The sequence below is a fragment of the Alosa alosa genome, chromosome 8 (assembly GCF_017589495.1).
Source record: "Alosa alosa isolate M-15738 ecotype Scorff River chromosome 8, AALO_Geno_1.1, whole genome shotgun sequence".
Classification (NCBI taxonomy): Eukaryota; Metazoa; Chordata; class Actinopteri; order Clupeiformes; family Clupeidae; genus Alosa; species Alosa alosa.
In genome coordinates, this window is record NC_063196.1 from 12,792,883 (window position 1) to 12,811,128 (window position 18,246).

The 18,246-nt window shown below is 45.0% G+C and overlaps 1 protein-coding gene across 10 annotated transcripts in view; it reads right to left on the reverse strand.

Annotated features, from left to right (window-relative positions):
- The window catches only part of pum2 (pumilio RNA-binding family member 2), a 28,719-nt gene continuing 10,473 nt past the window's right edge, over positions 1-18,246 (reverse strand). For 3 of the 10 annotated variants that reach the window (XM_048250509.1, XM_048250507.1, XM_048250510.1), the window contains exons 8-24: positions 17,030-17,123; positions 16,594-16,695; positions 15,998-16,036; positions 15,186-15,328; positions 14,474-14,591; positions 12,682-12,822; positions 11,739-12,071; positions 10,394-10,624; positions 8,245-8,518; positions 7,095-7,224; positions 6,666-6,800; positions 6,277-6,414; positions 5,112-5,237; positions 4,618-4,689; positions 2,835-2,956; positions 1,667-1,859; positions 1-1,486 (exon numbers count right to left, since the gene is read on the reverse strand). In XM_048250509.1, coding sequence (XP_048106466.1) covers positions 1,355-1,486; positions 1,667-1,859; positions 2,835-2,956; positions 4,618-4,689; positions 5,112-5,237; positions 6,277-6,414; positions 6,666-6,800; positions 7,095-7,224; positions 8,245-8,518; positions 10,394-10,624; positions 11,739-12,071; positions 12,682-12,822; positions 14,474-14,591; positions 15,186-15,328; positions 15,998-16,036; positions 16,594-16,695; positions 17,030-17,123 — 2,523 coding nt within the window. In that variant the 3' untranslated portion in view covers positions 1-1,354. The remainder of the gene's footprint in view (positions 1,487-1,666; positions 1,860-2,834; positions 2,957-4,617; positions 4,690-5,111; positions 5,238-6,276; positions 6,415-6,665; positions 6,801-7,094; positions 7,225-8,244; positions 8,519-10,393; positions 10,625-11,738; positions 12,072-12,681; positions 12,823-14,473; positions 14,592-15,185; positions 15,329-15,997; positions 16,037-16,593; positions 16,696-17,029; positions 17,124-18,246) is intronic. The other 7 variants (XM_048250512.1, XM_048250511.1, XM_048250513.1 and 4 more) reach the window with 7 other exon arrangements.

Below are 18,246 nucleotides of genomic sequence, written 5' to 3' on the forward strand. Positions count from 1 at the left end.
CTCCCCAACATCCTACTCCCCACTCCCACGTAACGATGGAAAGACAACATTGGTCTCGCTCGGTCACGAAGAATGACCAACCAATGTGCTTCGGTCTCAGGCTCTGCTCTCGAAAAACAACTTAAAAAGAATTCAGTTCGGCACTACAGCCAGTAGCTCTGAAGGTAATTTAGGAGGCCACAGCCACCCAAGTGAACTGTGGCCGGAAAAAAAAAAAAGAGAACACGCACACGAAAAAGGAAAAGACAGAGAGCGCAGGATGTTGAACTAACATAGCCTGTCGTGGGGGGAGTTTGTGACCTCACGCCAACTTCCTCTCCTTGTCCAAGAAAATTCATTAAATAGAAGAACGCAAAAGAGAGAAAAAACAAAAAAACCCAGCTACCACAAAGCTGTAGTCCGATGTTATTTTATTAACTGAGGAGTTTGACTCCAAAGAAAGGAAAAGTAAGAAATCAGAGGAAGCTGAGGCCTAATAACCCAGGAGCCTCAGAGCAACTCCGTGTCTGTACCAAGCAAAAGATCGGCGACTGGATCTGCCAAATATTCATTTGACTAACTCAATGGTACAAGAGACAGAGTGTTTGCCGGCAAGCTGAGTCGGTGATAACCATCTATCCCAAAAACCGAAGCTAGATGCTAGATGGAGATTAGATTATTGATTTGTGTGAAATCAACTGCTTTGGCATTAGTACCACTGTCTAAACTCAGGGGGCCATGAGGTGAGGTCTACCAATGTCACCACTTACTGCTAGTATGAGAATTATGGGTACTAAAAATAAAATAAAATAATAATAATAATTAATATTATTTTAAAAAGGATCACTCAGTTTGGCTTTATAAAGTCACTTGCTGGTGTAAATTGTAAGAATTGTAAATTTCAGCAAATTTGTATACGTTTTCTACAGAGAATTTACAAGGTAAAAAAAAATGTACAAGATATATATATATATATATATATATACGTATATACGAAAAACCAGTCAGTTACATCAATTACATCATAAACAAGGGCTAGTTGTGCTTTACCCAGAGATGGCCTACAGGCTGTGCACCCCCTAGTGGTCATGAGGGAAAACTGCACCAGGGCAAGCACAGAGGCTATTGTCGCACCTCACTGTACTATGAGCTGAAGTCAACTTTTTTTTTCTGTCTCATTATTTTTATATAATTATCTCCTCTTCTTTTTCATCATCTTCTGTATTTTTTTTTTGGTAATTCCCCCAAGGGGAAGCAATTGAGGGTGTCTAGAGAAACCCAGCTGGGTCGAGTGCACCTTTATAGAGCTAGCCAAGGAGGGGTTTATGGGATGGGGGAGGGTGTGTGGGTTGGGTGACGGATGGAGAGGGGTAGCCTACATCAGGCCGTTGGTGGGACCCCCGATCGGCCCCAGGTCTGAGCCACTCTTCATGTAGTACTTCTCCAGCTTGGCCAGGATGTGCTTACCGTACGTGTACTTGCGGAGGGTCGCAATATGAGGCCGGATCTGAGAAAGGAAGGGAGAAAATAAGCTGTGATGGATGTCCGACAATTCACTATTACATTTTTTTTCTGTTTTTTCGCATATCAACTTAAGGCAACTTCTTCTTGGTAATCTTTTAGCAGCAGGAAACAATACTACTTTCACTGAAATTACATAGCGCCTGATCTATACGTTGTGCGTCACCTTATGCATGATGATCTTGCGCTGGGCGGGCTCGGCCATGTCGATCATCCTCTGCACCACGTAGTTGGCGTACTGGTCCTTCATCATGGTGTAGAGCGCGCTGTGGGGACCATCCTTCTGACAGCACACCTCGTCGATCAGCAGCGCCCTCTCAGCACGGGAGGAGTGGATGACGCATTTCTCCACCACGTTACTGAGAGGAGGGAGAGACAGGGACAGAGGGCACAACAGGTTAGAGGGGGATCAGATCAGATCAAATAATAGTGACTGCAGACTTTATTTGTGGTAGGTAGCCACATTACAGGGGATGCATCATAAAGAGGCAGCCCATCCTGACCTGCACACTTAACATTTTATTTATTTTTTTGCTTTTCTTTTTCTCTTAGTTTAAAGGGATATGGTAGGCCTACATTCATCCCCTGAAAGGAAAAAAAAAAAAAAAATCAGCCAAGTTCTTATCTATAACATAAATGTATTGTTTTGACGGAGATCCCCTGCTTTAGCTCTATAAGACATGCCAGAGGCCCAGACAGACATCCTGCCAAGCCCACAATCCTTACCTCCCTTCCACCTACTTGGCATATTTTATATCTACACACAATATATTTTTTTTTATAGTGCCTCAAATGTGCACTCTGGATAATGGGCCTTTTGTTCTGTCGGTTGATCAGTAAACCAGATAAGGACAGATGATGCGTTCATCAATGCTCAATGGCATTCAGCTTGAAATAAAAACATGTGGCCTAGCTCCAGTCAAAAGAACAAAGGCCGATACAGTACCTTATTTTTAAAGCTGCAGCACTGACAATGTTTCACTCACGATCATGCTGAAATGTTGACATTGCAGGCACTATTCAGCACTAATTAGAGAGCTGGCTAAAGAAGGAAACAGACTTGTGTGCCCTTTTTGATGTTGCACAGCTCTGTGATCAAGCAGGCGTACTTTGATACCGACGTCCTGAAATTCAACTAAAGCTTTCCAGAACAATTCATTTAGATAATATTCTCTCCTGCATAATGCCTGTGAAATATGACAAACTAAAATAAAGGTAACTCCAATCTTGTATCCTGCTTTTAATTGAATTACTGTACGAGTGGATAGTAACGATACAACTCCATCCAGTAATTTATTAATTGCTCTGTTGGACCGCCACTGCCGCTCACTCACCTGGCGAACTTGTGCTGGCTCAGGGCAAGCACCTTGCCGCGCACCTCGGCCACGATCTTGCTCTTGTCCTCAGGTCGCCCGTGCTCCAGGACATGCTGGATGACGTAGTTCCCATACTGATCCTGTAAGGCATCAGGGGAAAAGATGGGGGCCAATTAAAAAGTCACTCAAAGGGACTGAACTCGATCCATTCATTACTTACTAAAACATGCATTTTCAAAGACTAACAGGGTGTGGATTTTAGCACTTAAAAATGATGAAAGTGATTGCAATTCTGTTGAAGTATCAAGGCCAGTATCAATCATCCAATGAGACGAGAGGATAAATATATTTGGATGTTGACAGAAGGATGACAGCTTTACAATAAATGCTGATTAAACAGGCAACATTCTACCATTTAGGTTCTTCAAATTTACAATTCAATGGGTCTGCCAAGCTAAAACACTTTCATGACAAATTAGCCTCATCTCATTGGATATGTATAAACTGGCCTTTTGTGGTCCAGACTGAATGCAATACAGATATGATAAAACATGAGTAACATGCATGACACAAAACAAATAAATCAATATATATTTAAGCAACCACATGTACATACATTACCCACACTTACAACCAAAACGTCAAAGGCTGGTCTTTACAATCATTGTGACTACAATATTTATAACACCCATCTGACCTTTGGAGCAGGACTAGAGGAGTGTGCCCTTGCTAACCCCAGCAATCACTCCGAGTGCATTCAGGTCCAGACACACCAACATTCGACTGCCATGTGGCTTCAGTACCGTGCCAATTTGCCAAACATTGATACTAATTAGTAGGGGACCCTTGCCCGTTACGATAACCAATGCAAACACGTGTGACTTAAGCGCTCGCTTTAAAAATATCTATACAAATCAATTCTGAGGACTATGAGCTTCTCACTGAACTCTTACAAACCAAGATTAGTTGGGCTACGCAAACAAGCACACTGAAGTCAATGTTGCTGGTCCAACGTGGAACAGAAATGCTCTGGGGATTATTCCTATGAAGCATTCCGAACGGAGGGAGAGAAGAGAGAGAACGAGAGAGAGAGAGAGAGAGAGAGAGAGAGAGAGAGAGAGAGAGAGAGAGAGAGAGAGAGAGAGAGAGAGAGAGAGAGAGAGAGAGAGCCGAGTGAGATGAGAGATAGAGGAAAGATGATATATTAACTATGAGTGAGAGGAACGAGAGAACCAGGAGAGGAGAGAGGAGAGAGGGGAGAGGAGAGAGGAGTGGATGAGAGAGAGAGAGGGAAGAGGAGGAAGGAGGGAAGGAAGAATGGACAGGAAGGACAGGAAGCGTGCCAGGCGGAGGTCTTTGAGTACAACAGGGTGGGGAGGGGCTGTTAAATAGGAGGGAAGAGAAGAACGGGACAGATGAGTGCAGGCGGGTATGCAGGACAAAGGAGGGGTTGGGCTGGTCACTCTCTCCTCTGGGGGAGAAAGAGGAAGTTACATAACCTGTGGTAGCAGTTGACACAGCAGACAAAAAGCTGCTGCATGTGTGTGTAGTGTAGTGCACTATAGTATATTGTAGTGTGTGTGTGTGTATAGTGATGTAGTGTGTGGTCTTTAATTTTTTTTTTTTTTAGCAAAGCCGAGGACAGAGAGCCAGCAGAAGAAGGAACAGAGGAAGGCAACATCTATGTTAGACAAAGGAAAAGCTGGTTACAAAGAGGGAAGCTGCACCGTGGCGACTGTGCGAGGAAGATGAGGAAAAGGAAGAAGAGTGGGTGGGAGGAGGGGAGGTGCATTGCTCTGACCTTGAAGAGCGCATCGCTGGACCCTGTATGATATGTTTTGTGTGTCATCTCCAATGAAACGCCTTGATACTTCTAGATGGAATATAAGTGGGGTTGGGGGTGGGGTGGGGTGGGGTTGGGGGCATGGGGGAGGGGTTGTGGATTCAGGTCATCCAGGTTATCAGTGTCCACATGGCACAGGCCACTGGGGCAGCATCAACACACACACACACACACACACACACACACTTCATCTAAGCACAATGGTTGTTGGCAACAACCTAAACAGTTATATGTACAAAATGATAGCCAACGACAACACATGTAAACTAAAAGAAAAACAAACAAACAATAACATAACCAAAACTAGATCATGCAGACATGCAGTCTTTGGGCGTAGCGCACACACCCACTTATGAACGGTGCGGCGAGACGAAAAAATAAATAAAAGATTCAGGTTCCCCTCCCCCTGTCAGGCCGGAGGAGAAGCCTGGGGCTGGAGTAGTGGCGCTTACCTGGCCCAGCTGCTCAGAGTGCTGGTGCAGCTCCTCCAGGATGGGCAGGGTCTGCTCCTGGGTGCAGTGCTCCAGGATGCGCTGAATCACCCGGCAGCCGTATGGGTGGGTGGAGAGCACAAACACCTACAGGACAGGAGGACACACACAGACAGACACTACATTAGGCCAGTAATGTCAACTGCACTGCTGGGTAAGAAGCACTCATTCTGTCTCCTCATACCACTACAACACTCTCAAATATGGCGCACTGTCAAGGCCACACGTTGCCATGAAGGACACAACAGCAGACACTAAGGCGGGGATCACATTAGCCAGTGGCAAGTGGCAGGTTTCCTATTGTTCTCTATGGTTCGGCAGCGGAACGGTGGTAACGCTGACGTAACGCTAGTGTTGAACAAGCTGAGCGTTGAACTTGGTTCAACATTCAAAGCGCTACGCGAGCGAGCGTATTCAATTGACAAACCGTTTGTGTTGCTTAGGAACGAGATAAAACTTATTATGGTCTGAGCGTTGCGTTACGTTAGCCGCTTGCCGCTGGGTGATGTGATCCTCGCCTAAGAGCTGCTTGGTTTAAATGATGCCTATGGGGAGTTAAACCGCACCTCTGGAGTGCAATGCTAGAGCACCTGAGCCAATGGAATCCTACACTACTTTGTTCTCCTAGAGGCAATTACTAATTAAATGGCTAACTTTTTTACGAAACATAAATGAACACTGTCCGTCAAAACAAAGCATTAGATAATGCATATACATCAACAGAGTCTCATATCTACAGTGAGAATTTGATTTGGAACTGAATTTAAGGGTCCTTCACCGAGGGTGGGGAGAAAAACTGTGAAGCAGATCTAATCCCTTTAAATGGACGAGACTCCGCTGTAATCTGATGACTTCTACTGCAAAGCCTTATCCACTGACACAACTCTCATTTCATTTCGCTTTAGGCATTTGTGAATGCGTCATGTGAGGCGTCTGTGAGCAAAAGGCTATGGTGAATGAAGCGCACAGCAGCTAACGCCATCGACATGTGCACAAGTTTGCCATGTATGTTCCTGAACCCCACACCATATAACTACGTACACAAACAAAGGGCTATCTCTGTAATTGTTGTGCATGGGTGTTCGGTGATTTGCACGGTGTATCTGTGCGTGTGTAAAGGACGTACCTGTCCCTGGAAGGCGTCGATGATGAACTGCAGGGCTTGGGGCTGCACACACTCGATGCACTTCTGCACCACATGGTTTCCGTTCTGGTCTTTCACACACTTGAGCACGTGGCCGTCCAGCTCTCGCACAATGTCACTCTAGAGAACGGGACAGAATAGTCACCTCTTCTTCATCAACCACACCCCTACACACATCACATCACAATATTCTACACCACTTTCAGCCATTCTTCAATTACTTAAGACTTGTCTAAAAGAATCTGTATCTATCCACATCACTACCATTTACAAGCACACAAACATTAAACTTGTAAAAAATAAATAAAAACAGCAATATGGTCATCTTTACGCTGCTAAAAATAGGGGTAAGTAATGGCGGGTTGACTTACAATTACCTGCTGGTCGGAGGAGATGGACTCTAGGGCCTTCTGGATGACACGGCAGCCGTACATCTGCAGGGCCAGGGGCAGGACGTGCCCACGGATACGCGTCGCCAATGCAAGCTTCTGATCCGCGCTGCCGAACTAGGAGGGGAGGGAAAAAAACACACATACACACACACACACACACTTTAGTAACACATTAACATTCTCACACAAACTGCAATTAGGTGTTCAGGTACTCCCAATATGAGCAAAATCATTATCAAAGCAACACTGTACAGCTAATGATTATAGATCATCATTTTTTAAGGGGTTTAAAAAGAAAGACTTTCGCTCCTATGAAGGAGTAACAAAAGCCTTAGCTAGGTATGCTAAACTGAGCTGCACAGGAAGGAGTTTGGTGGTGGTGGTGGTGGGGGGGGGGCATGTTAGCACCTCAAAGAACTTCTGGATGACATAGTTGCCGAAGACATCAGTCATGAGCTGGTAGGCGGCCTGCAGAATCTCTCCAAACACCATCTGCCGCTCCGCTGGGGTGGCCCGCTCAAGCTTCTGCTGGATGAACCTGGAGAGGAGACACACACACACGCACACACCACGCACACACACACACACACACACACACACACACACACACACACACACTCAGAAGCCCAAATAAACACCGTAACACACATTTATACATTCATTTAACTCTCTCTCTCCCTCCCTCTCCCTCATTGACACACAAACAGAACAGATACAAAGGCAAAAGCAAAACTAGACTAAGCAAACATGCACGCACACGAACCTAGGCACCCCTGTGTACACCTGCTTGTGTGTATGTTTCCATCGACACACTGGGGAGAACTAAACCATGAAAAGGGCTTGTTTGAGTCTACCTTGTGTGTACACACACAAACAGCCGAGAATGAGGTCACCGACGCAATTTCCAGGAAAGTGCCAGTATGCCTGTGACTTTGGACAAACAAGTATTCTAAATGACTAATTAGGATGTTTAAGTGGGTGCATCCGTGCATAAAGGCAAGTGCAGTGCACCTTGCTGTATGTCAGTCCTTGAGGAACTTGTGTTTGTACATTGAAAGGGCGTATCTGTGAGAGGAAGTATGTATATAAGGGAGTATGTATATCTGTGTGTATTTACAAAACTTTACCATGAAGGTACAACAATGTATGTGTCTGTGAGCACGTTCACTTAGTCACCCACAAGAACACAGACTAACCAGACAGCTACAAGTCCAAGGGTAACAAACAGACCTAAGTAATCTATACCACTGAAATGCCTGTGTGTGGCACACCAAGTTCACTAATTTACTAAAAGAGGGAAGTGGCATAATAGTGCTTCTGCATCCATCTGTATGACAGAGAATGATGTGTGTGTGTGTGCACGGACAAGTATTGCTTATTTTGTGCTTGTGCGTCCATGGAGTCGTGTGTGTGTATGCTATAGTAGTGCTTATGGATTCATCTGTATGAGGCAGACAACGACAGGTGTGTGTGTATGCTATAGTAGTGCTTATGGATTCATCTGTATGAGGCAGACAACGACAGGTGTGTGTGTGTGTGTGTGTGTGTGTGCACCCACCTGGAGCCGTGCTGGTCCTGGGAGAACTCCACCATGTGGCCGGGCAGGTCGCGCAGTTGCAGGTTGGGGAAGCGGTTGTTGCGGAAGTCCTCCAGCAGGCGGCTGCGGCCGGACGGCATGACATCTGAGCGGCTGTAGCGTGGTCGTGACGACGGCGGGAACAGCTGGCTGCTGGAGCTGAAGAGGCTGGAGGCGCCGCCGCCCGTGCTCCGGTACTTGGCCTCCGCGCCCGGTGCCGCCGAGATGTAGCGCCCGCTGCCGTTGGTCAGGCCGCCTGCGTGCAGAGGGGTCAGAGGTCATGAGACGGAAAGGAACCGACTAAACAGCATTAGGTGTTGGGCACAAAAAGATAAGAAGCGTTGGTCAGGCCGCCTGCATGCAGAGCGCTCAGGGTCAGAAGTCATGATGAGCCGGGAAGCAGAACAGTGACATATTTCATCAACTACAGGATTGCAGTGCATCTATACCCATCTCTGTCTATATACACACACACACACTAGTGTGGTCACGATACCAAAATTATGACTTCGATACGATCCCTGCCATAAATATCACGATGCTCGATACTGAAACGATACTACGGCGAAATCCTAAGATATCTGGAAAAGAAAGGACTCATACCTCCTCCAAGTGTATGGAGTCATTTGTGTTGAATTCGGTGCACTTCTGTAGTGTGCAGGTCAATTCTGGGTTCTAAACTTCCTACATAATTATTATTTTTATATTAAATATAAAAATAATATATTTAATAATATGTTATAGTTAATTTACATTGTGTTGTGTTTTGCCAATAAAGTAGCTTTAAATAGCCAAACTAGGCTAGATCAAGGTCAGTGTTGAAATTACTGCATGCAAAATCACTGAATGCTATGCAGAGGGGCCTAATCTTTAGGCCATCTGATGTACAGTATAGGCTTCCCTAGGCCTTCCCGTGTTCATGGGATTTCTTTGGTAGTTGCAAAGGGGAAAATGTGAGGATAGTCTTCTTTGCGCCCAGTGTACAAGTACGACGTTCCAACCACTCAGGTCTTCGTCAGATAGGCCTACACCATTACCTGTTGCAAAATGTCTGTGTGCATTCCTACATTAACCTACGTCTATTTCTTTGATAACATGATTTGCTACCACGTAACAACAACCCGCTATTATTGTTAGGACTCAACACGCTTTGGTGGTATTATATGCTGTGGGCTTTAATTAGCGCATTTCGGGTAGCCTATCCTACATCTTGGCAATACTTATTGAACAAATTGCAGTCTACATGCCATGACACATATTACCAATAGTACTGACCGTACATGAAATAGATTGTTCACAAGTTATGGTAATGTTATTCTGGCATGAACATTGCGCTTTCTGCTTTCATCACGTTAGCACCCTATGATTACAGCTCGTTATGTCTCATCAAAATGATTGCAGCTCGTTATGTCTCGTCAAATTCATTGATGAAGGAAGGTTTGCTTTATCCCAGAGAACCATACTCGTTTCACTTAGGCTAGACTAAAACAGAAGAGAAGAACTTGGCACTAACCATGTAGTCGTGTTTTCTATACACCTTCTGCGAGGTGTTTAACCAAGTTCCATGCGTAGCCTGCTTTTAAATGACTTTGAAACATATTTCACAAACGGGCCTCTGTGTACCTGATGGCTTGCCTTCACTATTCGTGATGTATCCGAAATAGTTGAAGATTTCACTTCACCTTTTGTTTTATCCACAAGGCCGAGGGCGGTCAGCAAAGAACTACTGTATGTTGACGTTGGCTGCGCACTCACTCAGAGCTGCCTGCTTGACACGCCCACTTGCCTAGATGCGTGCAAGGAGCAGTGAGAGCAGCAGAGGAGGGAGGACAGTTCACGCAGACACAGAATGTTAATTTTAATAAAGTATCGATTCTAAAAACGTCGGAAATTGTATCGTTTTTTGCGTGAAGGCATCGTGATACCTTTTTAGTATCGATACACCGTGCAACACTAACACACACACACACACACACACACACACACACACACACTGAACCACTGGGAGTCTTATGTTCAAGCATTGTTCCCTAGAAAGCCTAGAAAACTGGTGGTTTTCCCTGGTGAGAACTATGGGGTTTGATATCCACCAAATGTGCTAGTGGTTGGGTTTGGGGCAGTGGGGTCTTACCCAGGGGGAGGCTGGAGGAGGAGCCGTGGGAGGAGGGCAGGGAGGGTGGTGGGGTGAGCGGGGAGTGTCCCGGGGTCAGGCCGATGGGGCTGGGGGAGGACGAGTAGCCCAGGCTGTTGTAGAAGGGCTGACCGATGGGGGTCAGGCTGCTGCCGCCTCCGCGCTTGTACAGGTCAGAGCTGGGCAGCAGGGAGTCACGGCGAGACGCGCTGCTGCTGCTGGAGCTACCCACTGCAGGGGGGACGAGAGAGATATATATTAATGGGGGGGTTGGAGAGAGGGAGAGAGAGAGAGAAAAAGAGGAGAGAGAGAGGGAGAGGGAGAGAGAGAGAGAGAGAGAGAGAGAGAGAGAGAGAGAGAGAGAGAGAAAGAAAAAGAGGAGAGAGGGAGAGAGAGAGAAAAAAGAGGAGAGAGGGAGAGGGAGAGAAAAGAGGAGAAAAAAAGAGGAGAGAGGGAGAGAGAGAGAGAAAAAGAGGAGGAGGAGAGTTGAGAGGGAGAGAGAGAGAAAAGAGGAGGAGAGCCACCACCCAGGGGACTAGAGAGATACAGGCCACTTGGGGCTGAGATGAGGAGAGAGAGAGAAAAGAGGAGAGAGAGAGGGAGAGAGAGAGAGAAAAAGAGGAGAGAGAGAGAGAGAGAGAGAGAGAGAGAGAGAGAGAGAGAGAGAGAGAGAAAAAAGAGAGAGGAGAGAGAGAGAAAAAAAGAGGAGAGAGGGAGAGAGAGAGAGAAAAAGAGGAGTGAGGGAGAGAGAGAGAGAGAGAGAGCGAGAGAGAGAGAGAAAAAAGAAAGAAGAGGATGGAGGTACAAATGGACAAGCAACAGATGGAGCAAGTTAGCAAATCCTCTTAGATTTATAAAAGCCATTATCACTTCATTAAGAGCTATACTAATCTTTGGCAAATTAAGCTTTAATTAATCTTTAGTTAATTCACTTCAGCTATTATAATGCATTGGACTGTTTTCCAAATACATTTGTGAATACTTTTTGTGGCTTTTTCCCCCCCTCCTCAATCTAAGCAACACAAACTTGAAAGAAGTCAAGCAAAAAGGGGGCATGAGATCTTGATATTTGGTTGTTTTCTCGAGATCACAAATGAATTATTTTGATATCTCGAGATAACAAGGTGAAAAGAAATAATGATATGACGTGGCCTCACTCGGCTTCCGTAATAGACACTTCTCTCACTCCCTCTCAGAAACTTAAACCTCAAAACATCCATCATCCCACCACACTTTCAAAAACGCCCCCCCCTCCTCCTCCTCCTCCCCTCCTCTTCCTCCCTCCTCCCCCTCCTCTTCCTCCTCCCTCCTGCTCCCCCTCCTCTCTTCTCCTCCTCAAACCCACCTGAGGATCCGAAGCCGCCCAGCGCCGAGCCAAGGCCCACGCCCAGGGAGCCGCCGGTGCCGCTGAAGCCCAACGATGAGCTCTGTGGCGGGGGAGGCGGCGGCTGGGCCGTGGTGTGGGAGAAGAGCGAGCTGCTCTGGGAGGTGGGCGCCACGGAGCCTGAGCCGTAGAAAGAGCTGGAGGGCAGGCCGCTGGACTGCTGCTGCTGCTGCTGCATCTGCTGCTGTTGCTGCTGCTGCTGTTGCTGCGGCTGCTGGCAGCCCATGGAGCGGTACAGGCCGTTGGCCGGGCCAGACATGTTGTTGCCCGAGCCAGAGGCGGACGCCGCTGCAGCTACAGGGTTGGGGAGAGGGGGTGGGTTTGAAGGGGAGGATGCAGAGGGCACAGAAGTGTCAATCGTCTTCAAAAGCCTTGTCCAATGTTCAAAATATAATCAAAAGTTTAGCAGCTGAGAATGTGTATGTATACGCTTGCACCTCTCAAATACAGGAAAGAATCTTAAAAAAACCCCAGCCACTTTGATATGTTCTTACATAAACAGATACATGTTTATATTTATAAGACATTTTTTTTTATAAAAATATACTGCAACAGTATGGAACTGCTATTACAGTGACACAGTGTGCTTATGTAAAAGTGAGCCAGAAAGTCCATTTAGTGGGCTATTTGGAGCCAAACTAACTGCCAATTACTTAAGAGTCAAAGTGCACTTCAACAAATGTAAGCTGTGTTCACTGCTGCTCTTAGAATTCCTCTATGGCTTCGCAATAATGGCTTCTAATAATGATTTCTACTTACATTAGTGTTATAAAAAGCCTCAGCGCTCAATGTGACACCCCTGAATGTTACTGGAGTCCACAGCCAAGGGTGTGGTAACTGCTCACACAGAGAGAATATTATGACGGAGAGAAAACAGCTCTCGGGGCAGCCCCAGGGTGCTTACCGGCTTGAGCAGCGGCAGGGTTGATCAAGAGAGGGGTCTGCACCAGCCGGACCGGTCCACTCAGGCCTGTGCGCGCTCCAGGACCCATCACCAACGCACCGGTCTGGTCGTAGTAGGCCGCAGGGGCCAGAACCTGGTAACCTGTGAGAGCACCGACACACACAAATAAAGACATTTAGGTCAGACACTCACAACTTTGGGGTAACTTTTTGAGCAAGGTTGTTGTTGGGTAACCAGGTAACCAGTTCCATGTGTTCTGATTGGATGACAATTCATCTATGACCAAAGTTCTTTCTCACATAGATTGTTGCCCAATATAGATGTGAATGTGCCAGAATGACACTACTAAGCAACACTGCTAAAAAAAAAAAGTAGCATTGTGGGGGGAGGAGGCACAACTAGACACAGCGTTCGTACCACATTCGGGTCCAAGTGCCCACTGGAACTGAGTCGAGTCCGACCGCAGTCACCTCCCAATCCCACCCAATCTCTCCCCTCCACTCGCTTCCGGTCACTCTCTTCTCGGTCATTTCTCAATGAAGGCGTAAAAAAGCCCCAAAACAAACTAAAAAAAAAAATAGCCTTGTGTATCATCAGGGCAAGAGGCTAGTGAACACCAGTTACACTACATCTTACAGAGCTACAGGGGATGTGTCCAATATGCGGTAATTAAGATGTGCAAGGAGACTCTATAGAATGCTCTCTTCTTTCTTCTTGCTCAGTACAAGCCATAAATGCAAATATTGTATTGTAGGGCAATTTTAAAATGTAGTTGTCCTTTCCATTTTCTACCAGTTTTTTTACAAAGCTTAACTTTAAGCAGTGTCAGTAAAACATGGGGGACAAAAAAAAAACATAAAAATACATCCTACTGCCACACTTATTGTTTTTGAACCAAAAATATTACATTTTTGCCTAAACATTGGGCCACAGTCCATACAAGATCATCAACTGATTAAACTGCACTTTACCTGAATTTAATGTCAAAGTGCAATTTAAAATTACATTTTTAGGTTGTAAAAGGATTTTAAACACTAAGAAATAGGAGCTTATTCACTTGTCTCTTCACCACCTAGAAGAAAAGGAAGATCCTGCTGTACTGGACTTAAAGTTTAATATTACAAACCACCAGACCAAATAACTATTTCACCATCAAAGTAGTCACTGCATCATTATTTTTCACCCACCTGGCTGACCTCACGTCAGTAACTGGGAATTTACACCAGAGCGGTTTTTAGTCGCCCATCTGACATCAGTCTACTGCTAGCAATAGAATTCCCTTAGAAATCAGTTTATACTGGCAGCTCTTTATGCACATATTACATAGAGGAGGAAAGTGTATTTGTATGTTTTAACAGTGTATATGAAGCGTACACAGAAAACCACATAGATAAACACACTGTAGCGCCACGTTAGAAACGTAAATAGACCTCTGAAGTTCACCTATAAAAAGGAACCAAAGCTGCCATCTTTGCCCATATAAGGAGATCCGGGTGTTAACTGAAGCTAACTACCTATGGCAAGTTGCATCGCAAGTTAGCTCTGGGGTAGCAAAAATCTAAGTGTGCCGTCTTAACGTACCAAAGATCACAGTACCCACTCGACAAAAGTGTGTTGAGCAAAACGTCTGCATTTCAGACTTCTTTGTCCCAGGGAGAGTTGAACAGATGCGATAATTCAAAATGTTATTTTCCCATAGAAAAAAATCGCAAGATACCAAATCTCAAAATATTTTTTGTAGGCGAACTTGCTTGCGGTGTAAATTCCCAGTACGGAGGGGCTGTTTTCTCACCTGGCATGCTGGTAAAGGCCAAGGCAGGGTTGGCCGCTGCGGCTGCCAGAGACTCCTGCTGGCTCTGCCCACCTTGACCCGGGGTCAGAGGGCGCTGGTTGTTCCCTGCACGCATCACCTGCAGGTCAAAGGTCAACATTTTATTAACATACAACATTATTAAGGATTTTTTTATCAACTCACTACCATACACATTTGTCTCATTTGGAGACAGCAGTTGGCACTGGCAGTTATCTATAACGCATTATCACAGAGTAAAAAACAGCTTTCCAGGGGTAATTTAACAATAGAGATGTGAGAATGAAGTCAACACGCTAAAGTTGAATTGTTAATCACTGCTCCTGCAACTTAGTACGAACGCGGGTTTGAAAAGGCAAAGGGGAGGGGAAACTTACAGGAGACCCGTTACTTTATCATTACAGGGAAGTGTGCGCGGATACAAAAATTTTTTTTATGGTGTTCTGTTCTTAGTAAAGATTAACAAAGCCAACTGCAGAGCTTAATAATTACACTAAAATGCCTCCTGAAAGCAAAACAAGTTTACATAAAAAAAATAAGTAAATAAATAAATAAATAATAAAATAAAAAAAATCAACAATAGTCTAGAAAAAAAAGCTAGGAAAACAGATATACTAATGTATGTAATATTTAGGACATAGCTAATGCGTTCACATAGTGTCTTTGCAATAAAATCCTTTTGTTATGTACGCACCTGTGGCTGTCCAGGCTGTCCTTGATTGGACGCCTGCTGGTTAGCCGAGTGATTGGCAGCTGCCGCAGCCTGTTGTTGGAAAAGGTTGGCTGGGTACACACCCCATGGGACTCCGTAGTACTGTGGCGGCACGACAGCAGGACCTTGATTGGGGGTAGACAATGTGATCTTGTATTAAGGGCCGTTCACACCAGGAACGATAACTATAAAGATAACTAAAACAACATGAGCATCTACACCAGGGCTATTCATTTGGCGGCCCGTGGGCCAAGTCTGGTCCGCGAGGTAATTTGTACTAGCCCTTAAAAAAGAAATCTCATCTCTAGCAAGCGCATTAGTTGTTCTCCGCTCCGTTATCCCTCACTGACTCTGTAGTCCTGCAGCCACTGCATCTCAGCCGGTTGAGCAAGTTGAACGTAAACTCCATCTTAGCTTAGTTTCAAAGTCAATTGACACCATGTTGGAGTTCATGAGCTACTAATGGTTAACGGGTTGCACCACGCAAATAGTTTCAACATGACAATTTACATCCCTCTCTTTAGCTGTAAGATCCAGTGTAAGTAACGTTAATTGGTGAACACGGTCATCTCATTTAAATGGTGGGAACGTTAAATGTAACAAATATATAAGTCGAGAAGAGTTACATACGCGACCGATTACACACATTTAATTCACCTGAACAGTGTCTGAATCCTATTTGTACTCACTGGGCATCGTATGGACCTAGCAGTTACTGCGCAAAGCACAGATTTCACCTGTTGATTTGTTATCACACATTTAATTAACCATATTAGCAATAGAGTTAGTATCACCTTCACAATGTAACCGCATGCGGTAGCCTGGGCCTGTGCCTGAAATATTCCCAAAACACAAATACAACAAAATAACCATCAACAACCGGCTGATTATGTTGTTGTGCATTTACAAAATACAACATATGAACTCCTATATTGCTGCTGTTGTACTTTATTCTATCTTCTGTTAACCCTTAGTGGGTTTTTGAACATTCGAACATAAGATTCCGTTCCGCAACAATTCAAGATTCTAAAATGCTATGTTGAATTCAACGAACCCAGATATTATTTACAATGTTCATTTTCCAACATAGCATCATCCAACATCGGTGACCAAATAACTAATATTTCAAGCTGTAATCTCCGGCCTTTCGGTTGTGATACTTTTCATGAACTGGCATGAACTTACAAACAAATTGAATAGCCCTGACCTACACTAGCTCTGACCGTGATCCCCAACAATATTGTCGATATGTCCTTATCGTTATCCCATGTCACTGAAACTTCAATGTTATACTGTACACGCCCACTACCCCTAACTTACTTGTGTGATTATAAGGCTGACATGTTACGCGAGTGAGAGTGTGTGTGTGTGAGAGTGTTGTTGCACTCACCAGCGAGTGTGGCAGCGGCGGCCAGGCCAGCGGCGGTGTAGGGATCAGCACCAGGAGGAGCGTTGATGATGTAAGGGTTTGGCACAAACGCTGGAGCAAGGCCTACACAAGCAAAAACACAAACAGGGTTAAGAGAATCTCAATGAAACAGTCTCAACAGACTGACACACACACACACACTCTCACACACACACACAAACAATAAAACTAGAAACTACACTGAACCCAGACCCTTCATGGACTCTGACAGACGACAACCAGGCATATGGTGGTCAGAAATCTTCAGACACAAATACAGTGGGCCACATAAAAGGGATGGTCAAGGATTTTCTTTTACACACACACACACACACACACACACTTACTTCCCGCATGCTAACCCTAGCCCCACCATCATAAACTAGCGCTCTGTGTTTGTGTTTGACACATGACCTACCGAGGTGTGGTTGTTGAGCAGCGGCCAGGGCATACTGCTGCTGCTGGGCTGCAGTCAGCTGCTGGACAGTCAGGTGATTGGACCTCTGGAACAGCTGGACAAGCAGAGCACAGGTAAGGGTCAAACAAACACCAAAGACCATAGAGACTACACCCAATGTGGAGATGCACCAACCAAATTTGGAGGGAAAAAAATGGAATACTACATAATACATTTCTACAATACAAACAAATGAACAAAGAGGGCGTTCATCTTTCTTACACAACTAGGAATCCCAACTAGATGTACAAAGCGGTACAAAATATGGCCGCCGCCCAGTCCAGCACATGTTTTCCACAAAAATAAAATCACGCTGAAAGGCCTATATGATTCTAACTGTCTCACTAAATTGCATTATCCACACTCAATTCTCACTAGTATCTGCTAGACAACAAGTACAAGTAGTTCATAGATTTCACATGTAAAATTAATTTCATACAACCCCACCTCCATCTTGCCTGTTCATAATTCTGAGAAATTCTTGAATTGTGTGCATGTGTGCATGTACATGTTTATGTTATGTGTGTGTGGGTGTGTGTGCCTGCGTATGTGCCTGTGCAGGCATGCGTACATATGTCTACTCACTGTGTGAGTATGTGTCATACGTATGATTACTGTGAATGTATGTGTGTGTGTGTGTGTGTGTGTATCTGTTTGTGCACATGTGTGCACATGGAATGGGTTAACATGACCCCTGGAGGCAAACATACGGAAAAAATTGGTCATCCTAGGCCCTACAGTTCTCAAGATATTCACAGAGAACTGTGTCTGCCATACCCTCCTTTCGGGGGGTCCATTAATTTATTGTGTGGCCCCCCATGAACGGAATTCCACAAAACTTGGCGTGCATACAGAGGGTGTCATAATGATCCCTTCCAATTTCGTGCAGTTTTGACTATGTTAGGTCACAGATACCTGCGATTACAACACCTCATTTTTACTTTTTTGTGTTTAACTAGGTGGCGCTATACATGAAATGAGTGGTTATGGAATGGGTTGACATGGCCCCTTGAGATCAACATACAAAAAAAAAAAAATGGTCCTCCTAAACTCTGTGGGGTTACATGCCCATCAAGTTTCGTGTACCCCGGTCTTTCAGTGTCCCGGGAATCCTTGACGGAAATTTGGGCATGCAAAAAAGAAAAAAAAAAGAAATCTGACTAAACCTATATGACCGC